General features: G+C 48.4%; 1 protein-coding gene across 1 annotated transcript in view; it reads right to left on the minus strand.

The window, feature by feature from the left end:
- TOGARAM1 (TOG array regulator of axonemal microtubules 1) overlaps positions 1–7071 on the minus strand; it is a 31588-nt gene that overhangs the window by 14937 nt on the left and 9580 nt on the right. The window contains 6 exon segments of the mRNA XM_031066221.1: positions 966–1113; positions 1248–1422; positions 2229–2392; positions 2649–2729; positions 3822–3922; positions 5860–6092. Of these exon segments, the coding sequence (XP_030922081.1) occupies positions 966–1113; positions 1248–1422; positions 2229–2392; positions 2649–2729; positions 3822–3922; positions 5860–6092 (902 nt within the window).

A 7071-nucleotide genomic window follows, 5' to 3' on the forward strand; every position in this document is an offset into this window, starting at 1 on the left:
CCAGTGACATGCGATACACCGTCAGTGACACAGGACACACCATCAGTGACACAGGACACAGCCCTGACACAGGACACACCGTCAATGGCAGAGGACACACCACCAGTGACACAGGACACACCATCAGGGATAGGGGACACACCATCAGTGACACAGGACACACCATCAGTGACACGGGACACACCGTCAGTGACACAGGACACACCGTCAGGGACAGGGGACACACCGTCAGGGACAGGGGACACACCGTCAGTGACACAGGACACACCGTCAGTGACACAGGACACACCGTCAGTGACACAGGACACACCGTCAGTGACACAGGACACACCGTCAGTGACACAGGACACGCCGTCAGTGACACAGGACACGCCGTCAGTGACACGGGACACACCATCAGGGACACGGGACACACCATCAGGGACACGGGACACAGCCCTGACACAGGACAGGGCTGACTTGTAACAAGTGAGTTTCTTTGGCTTGCTGCCTGGATGCGAACTGTCAGGATCTTTGCATAGACAAAACTATGTATTATACAGATTCTGGAAAATAAACGGTTCCCACACATCCATCAGTAGTCCTGTCCCATTCGTGCTTGTATATAAACTGCCGGCGCACATCAGTAGCAGTTTCTACTCTTAACGTTTTCCTACTGGTTATTTTAAAGGCAATTCAGTGCCAAAATGCACCCAGAAAAGGGTTTTGGGGACAGGAGGGACTCGCTGTGCTGTTAATGCATTGTATCATTTCAGATCCTGATCCAACTAAAAGCCTCTGGTGTTTCATGAACTCCCTAACAGATTCTAGATGAAAAGTGATCAACTGAATCCCCCCTGAGGAATTAAATCCCCTCCAGCCCCACAGCACTGATCTTCCAGAGCACCTCAGGACTGTCCCCTGCACAAATAAATCATATTTTGAAACTGTCCCACTCCACCTACCCAAATATTTTAAGAGTTTACTGTCCCAGCTTACCAGAATCTAGCAAGGATGAACACTTGGACCTCTTCAAACTGGATGTTCTTTTCAGGGGAGGGTTCAAGGCCACATTTTCTAAGGACAGAGATCCATTTCTTGGTGATGTCAGTAAATCCCCACAGAGACTAAACCCTAGGAAAGAAGGAATGGTCAAACTACAATAAAACTAATCAGAACCAAGTTAAAACCCAGAATTACCAGCCCTAATTTCCATTTCAGCAGCATTGAACAGGGAATATTCATTTAAGACAAACCCTCATCCTCACTTTCTGCTGTGAGTTTCTCTGGTTCACTCATACTCAGTCTAATCCTTTCCCAAGGGAATTCTTCCTTCCCTTCCAAGTCTTTGGCTTCCTGCTGCTCTTTATGGTTGTGTTCTTTGTCTTCTTTCCTCCTCCTCCTCAGCTTCTCCTGAGCAGATTTTGACAAGGTCACTTTCATCTGCAAAAAAAAAAAAAAAATCAAGCATAAGTTACCCCAGAACTGAATCCCCAGTTCCTGACGCTGGCCAAGGTCAGCATGGAAAATCAGGATCTTCTCTGATCTGCCCCTTCTCTCTCTCCTGTGTTTATGACACTTTTTGTGCCTCAGGAAAACTCAGCAAATAAATTTAATCCAGTGAAATTTAAGTTCGGTTTAATAAATTTAATCAATTTACTCATTTGAATCTGATCCTGCCAAAGGTTCACATGTTCAGGGGCAATTAGAAAATTAAGACACTGTAAATCATTAACTTCAAGTTTCAGTATTCTTCAGATGCTATTCTCAAGGCTTGCAGAAGGAGTTCCATTTCAGTATTTTTTGACTTTGTATCACACTTCACTCAGATAAATCTTGCTCCATTTACATTTGTAAATAGATCTTAACAAACAGCACCACTCCTCAGAGACCAGATTATGGCCAAATATTCAGGAAGGCTTTAAAGAAAAACTTCTGATTGGAGCTGGATTAATTCATCCCTGGGGAAAAGCAGACCTGACCCAACCCAGCCAATCCCTCCTTCCACATCTGCTTGTGCTGTGGGAGTCAGGGAGGGCGTTTCCCAGCTCCACTCCTTCCTGCAGCTCTTCTCCAGGGATCTGAGCACGGTGGGAAGGTCCTGGCACATCCAGGTGGCACCAAAAGAGAATCAGGAGCAGCAGCCCAAAGGCTTTGGCTGCTCCAGTCCAACTCCTGCTGCCCCAGCACAGACTGTGAGTGAGCAGGGCTGGCTTCACCCCACGGCCACCAGGCTGGGCAGCTCTTACCTCTCCTTCCTTCCCTGCATGGCGACAGGAATGGGAAGGGCTGCTCTGCTGGAAGCTTCTCCCTGGGGCTGCCTCTGCTCCCTCCCTGGCACCCTGGGCATCCCCATTGGCCACACAGGGCATGGGCTGGCTGGCAGCTGGGCCAGGAGGGCTCCCAAAAACACCTGGAGGGCAGAACACGGGGTCACAGACTGCTGTGGGATGGAAGGGACATCAAACCATCTCATTCCAGACCGGAATTGTCTGTCCAGGAACTGCAACACTTCCAAACATCATTCTTTGTGCCCCCATTGAACTGGGGATTGTGAACAATCTAAAACATTGCACAGATCTTTTTGTTCTTCTCCCACTCTACAAAGGCACATTTCCCTCATCTCATAACTCAAAGAGACACAGGGGATGATTTTGGGTCTGCAGTACCTTTGCCAACAACAGCAACGTCTCCGGATGCGAAACCCAGATCATCCTTTGGTGCAAAGCCAGGCACTGACTCTGCAGGGCCTGAAAGCACAAAGAGCACTCACTCATCCCTCTCGTGGGGGTTATGCTTTGGGATGTGTTTCATCCTCCTAAAATGTCACCCCACATCTGAATTGATCCCTTTCCTGAACCAGGGCATTGCCAGGTCCTGAAGCCAGCAGGATCTGTTGAACACGCAGATGAGGAATGCTCACATCCCCCTGACAGGAGCCTGGAGCCAGACTGGGAATGTTCCCCTGGAGAGGAGAAGGCTCCAGGGAGAGCTCAGAGCCCCTGGCAGGGCCTGAAGGGCTCCAGGAGAGCTGGAGAGGGACAAGGCATGGAGGGACAAGGCATGGAGGGACAGCCTGTGGACACAGCTCCCTCAGCTCCTTTCCTCCATCCAGCAGAACCAGAACTGATTAAACACAAATAATCCTGATAGTATAGGGATAAAATGTTTCCAAAATCAAGGGATGTTCAGGGGAGTTGGCAAGAAAGGTTGGGCCTGGTAGGCCCTGGGAAAATGTTAGGCTTGACTGGATCATGTGAAACTGCACCTGTGTAATCATTTAATGACTGTGATAAATGATTGTTAAATGTGATGATTGTTTGGTAATTGGATGTAATTATTGTTTAATTGTAACAAGAATTATGAGAAATGATGTTTGGGGGGGTTTGATGGAAATTACAAAATCCATGCTTGGATGAAATCAATGCATACAATAGAACAATAGAAGTTTAATAATGAATATGTAGGTTATATAATGATCAGGGTATAAAAACATGTCCATCCTGAACCCATGTCCAAGTCAGCTTTGGGTCTGTACCCCTGACACCCAGAGCTCTTCCATAAAAGCAATAAAAGCACAGAATCATTCTGTGATTATGTGTTCCTGAACACAAATAATCCCCCACAGCTCAGGGACCTGTGGTGAAACCCTGGGAGGGTGAAGCACACCAGCAGCACTTCACCTCAATCCCACAGGAAATGAGCTGCAACTCCTCACCTGAGCACCCTGAAACCCCAGTTTGCCCCAGAGCAGCTGGAAATTCCCTTTGTTAGGAGGGATGTGGGCTCAGTGCCCACCTCGGGGGCACTCCGTCCCTCAGTGGGCACTGACAGGAACATACCTGTGCTGGGGGAGTGCTCTGCCCCCTCTGGCTCTCTGGGCCTTGCTGGAGATGCTTCTGCAGGATGGGATTTGCTGCCAAGTGCTGGAAAAGTGTCTGACCTGTGCAGATAAACACGTGTTATAGGTGTAACTCTGCACAATGGTCACAGCCCAGCCAGAAACAACAACAGATTTCAGTTTCTCCATGGCAAAACTATTTCCAGAATTCCCATGAATGTTCACACTGAGCAGGAACAGAATTCAGTGGGAATTATTTGATGAGCAGGTCCATTATGAAGAACACCCTAAAGAAAACCCTTATGGGGAAACGTTACACCAGGACTACATTTAGGATACACCCATAAAGTAAGGAATTGTTTGGCCTGGGAATTGATGATGCTGCTTCCAACCTGGCCAAGGAGAGTGACCAAATCCTCCTGCCACAACAGGGATGAGCTGTTCCCAGCTCAGTGGCCAGCAGAGACATCCACCAGGAAAATGCTCTTACCTACTGGAACAATTTAAAACGATTTTAAATTTCAAGTGATTCTCTGGAATGAAAGATGACGGAACCCAGAGCCAGTGCAATACCCACAACTAAAGACTCTTTGAAGCTCCAAGGTGAGCCCATGCTCCAGGAATGTCCCCAGTTCCTGCATCCCATCACCCATGGCAGTTTAGCAGCAGACAAACCAAACCCTTCCCAAGGCAAACCCCCAAACCCCCCATTCCTGGTGCCCAGCCACACATTGTGGGAACAGACAGTGCCAGTTTGTGCCAGTGCTCACAAACCCCCTGAGCTGAACCCCTGGCCTTTTCCTGAGCATTGCAAGGCTTTCAGTGTCACCTGGCAGGGGCTCTGTCCCTTCCACCAGCTCAGGGGACTGCCAGGTGTCCCTCTCCTCCTGGCTGCTGCAGAACCCCTCTGCCTGAGGGTGCAGGGAAGCACCAAGCACTGCATGATGAACATGGCCATGCTGCACAGAGCCTGCCTCAGCCCAAACCAGCACAGCCAGGCCTCCACAGCCTTGGCTTCTGAAGGATTACACATCTGAATGTGGCATTTTAAAGATAAATTTTAAAAATGTGACTCAGCAGTAATGCACATGGGGAAGGGATGTGAATATAAATCGGCTCTGGGCTGCACAACTGAAATCCTTCTGTTTGTGAATCACTGCAGGCTCCTTCTGCCTCAAGCCCCTTTGCTTTTTATGTTCCCCATTTTGCTTTCTGCTGTGAATGCAGTTCTGTGTCAGTTACATGCGAGGTTCCCTGCTCAGTAGGGCTGGAATTAGGTGATTTTTCAGGTCCCTTCCAACCCAAACCTCTCTGGGAGTCTGGGAGTCTATAAAAGATGCTTTTAGTACACACAAAAATATCTTCAGAGCAGAGCTACAAAGAGCTTCATCAGGGACTCAGAGCAGAGGAGGAGATTTTTGGACTGGAAAATTTGCAAAATTCATCAAAACTCTTTTAATTCCATTAAACAACGATTTATACTGCTCATAACCAACTGGATTGCTGCCCTTTACAATCAGAGCAGCATTTGTCACCACCCAATTTCTATTTAGAAGAGCTCTGGGAAGGCATTTTAAATTCCCAATTATCTCTCAGGAATAAATTGAACCAGCTCTTGATCCACAATAAGAAACATCTGCATTGTTTTCCTCTTCTCAACAAACCCAATTCAATTTCCAGCCTGTAATAACCCAACCTTACCCTTCCTCTTCACTCTCGTCCTTCTCACTCCCCTGTTCAGCTCTGCCCATGTTCCTGCAGTGCCAGGGAATGTCTTTATCAAATATTTACTGCCCCAGCACTGCCCCCTGCCCTGGCCTACTGCAGCTTCGTGTTGGAAGCCAGAAAAAAAAACAGAATAATGTCTTTAAGAGAGGAACATAAATCACACAGAAAAATCAGAGAGGAACATAACCCACATAGAAAAATCAGGCTATTAAGCAAGGCAATGCTATACAAAACATGTAGCAGTTAACATCATGATTTAACCAAGGCTGTGTGAGGGTTCCCAGGCTGAGGTGACACCAAGTGACACTCACATCACTCTCCTCCTGGGGGGCAGCGAGGCCACGGGGGAGCCCAGGGACTCCTGGCTGGAAATCCCACTCTCGCCGGTGGAGGTGGTGCCGGGGGAGGAGCCCAGGGAGGGGCAGTCCCCGGGAAATTCCAGTTTCACCGCCGAGTCGGGGCTCTCCAGCTCGGCGATGCTGCTGCTCAGCCTGGCCCTCTTCCTGGCTGCGCTGCTCCGCAGGGACCTCAGGGAGTTCTGCATCTGGACAGCAGGGGAAAAGGACACGGGGCACTCACTGCAGAGGGAAAAGCTTTCTTCAGCTAAATAAAAACGATCTCAGGGAATTCTGCATCTGGACAGCAGGGAAAAAGGACGGGGGCACTCACTGCAGAGGGAAAAGCTTTCTTCAGCTAAATAAAAACGATCTCAGGGAATTCTGCATCTGGACAGCAGGGAAAAAGGACGGGGGCACTCACTGCAGAGGGAAAAGCTTTCTTCAGCTAAATAAAAACGATCTCAGGGAATTCTGCATCTGGACAGCAGGGAAAAAGGACGGGGGCACTCACTGCAGAGGGAAAAGCTTTCTTCAGCTAAATAAAAACGATCTCAGGGAATTCTGCATCTGGACAGCAGGGAAAAAGGACGGGGGCACTCACTGCAGAGGGAAAAGCTTTCTTCAGCTAAATAAAAACGATCTCAGGGAATTCTGCATCTGGACAGCAGGGAAAAATCACAGGGGGCACTCACTGCAGAGGGAAAAGCTTTCTTCAGCTAAATAAAGTCTATTTCTGAGCGTTCAGCACAGCCCATGGGGTGCTCAAGGCCCTGCTGGTCAGTGTGATCAGCACACACACTTTTTGGGGGATTTTAATGGGTTTTTGGGGGATTATAATGATCCCTCTCCCGGTTTCACACAGAATCACTGGGTTGGAAGAGACCTGCAAGACCATTCAGTCCAACCCAATCCTAACCTAAACTAAACCCTGGCACCCAGTGCCACATCCAGGCTGTTTTTAAATACATCCAGAGACGGTTCAAAACCAGGCCATTCAAGAACTTTATCACTTTTTCCATAAAGAACTTTTTCCTAATATCCAACCTATATTTCCCTTGGTGAGGCTGTATCCTCTGGTTCTGTCAGTGCTGGCTGTTTTATTTCACAAGACAATCATCCTGTGAGCAAACACAGCCTCACAGCAGTGCTGTACCCCAGCACCCCTTTCCAGAGCACAGGGACAGA

The sequence above is a fragment of the Geospiza fortis genome, unplaced genomic scaffold (assembly GCF_000277835.1).
Source record: "Geospiza fortis unplaced genomic scaffold, GeoFor_1.0 scaffold23, whole genome shotgun sequence".
In the NCBI taxonomy this organism is placed as follows: Eukaryota; Metazoa; Chordata; class Aves; order Passeriformes; family Thraupidae; genus Geospiza; species Geospiza fortis.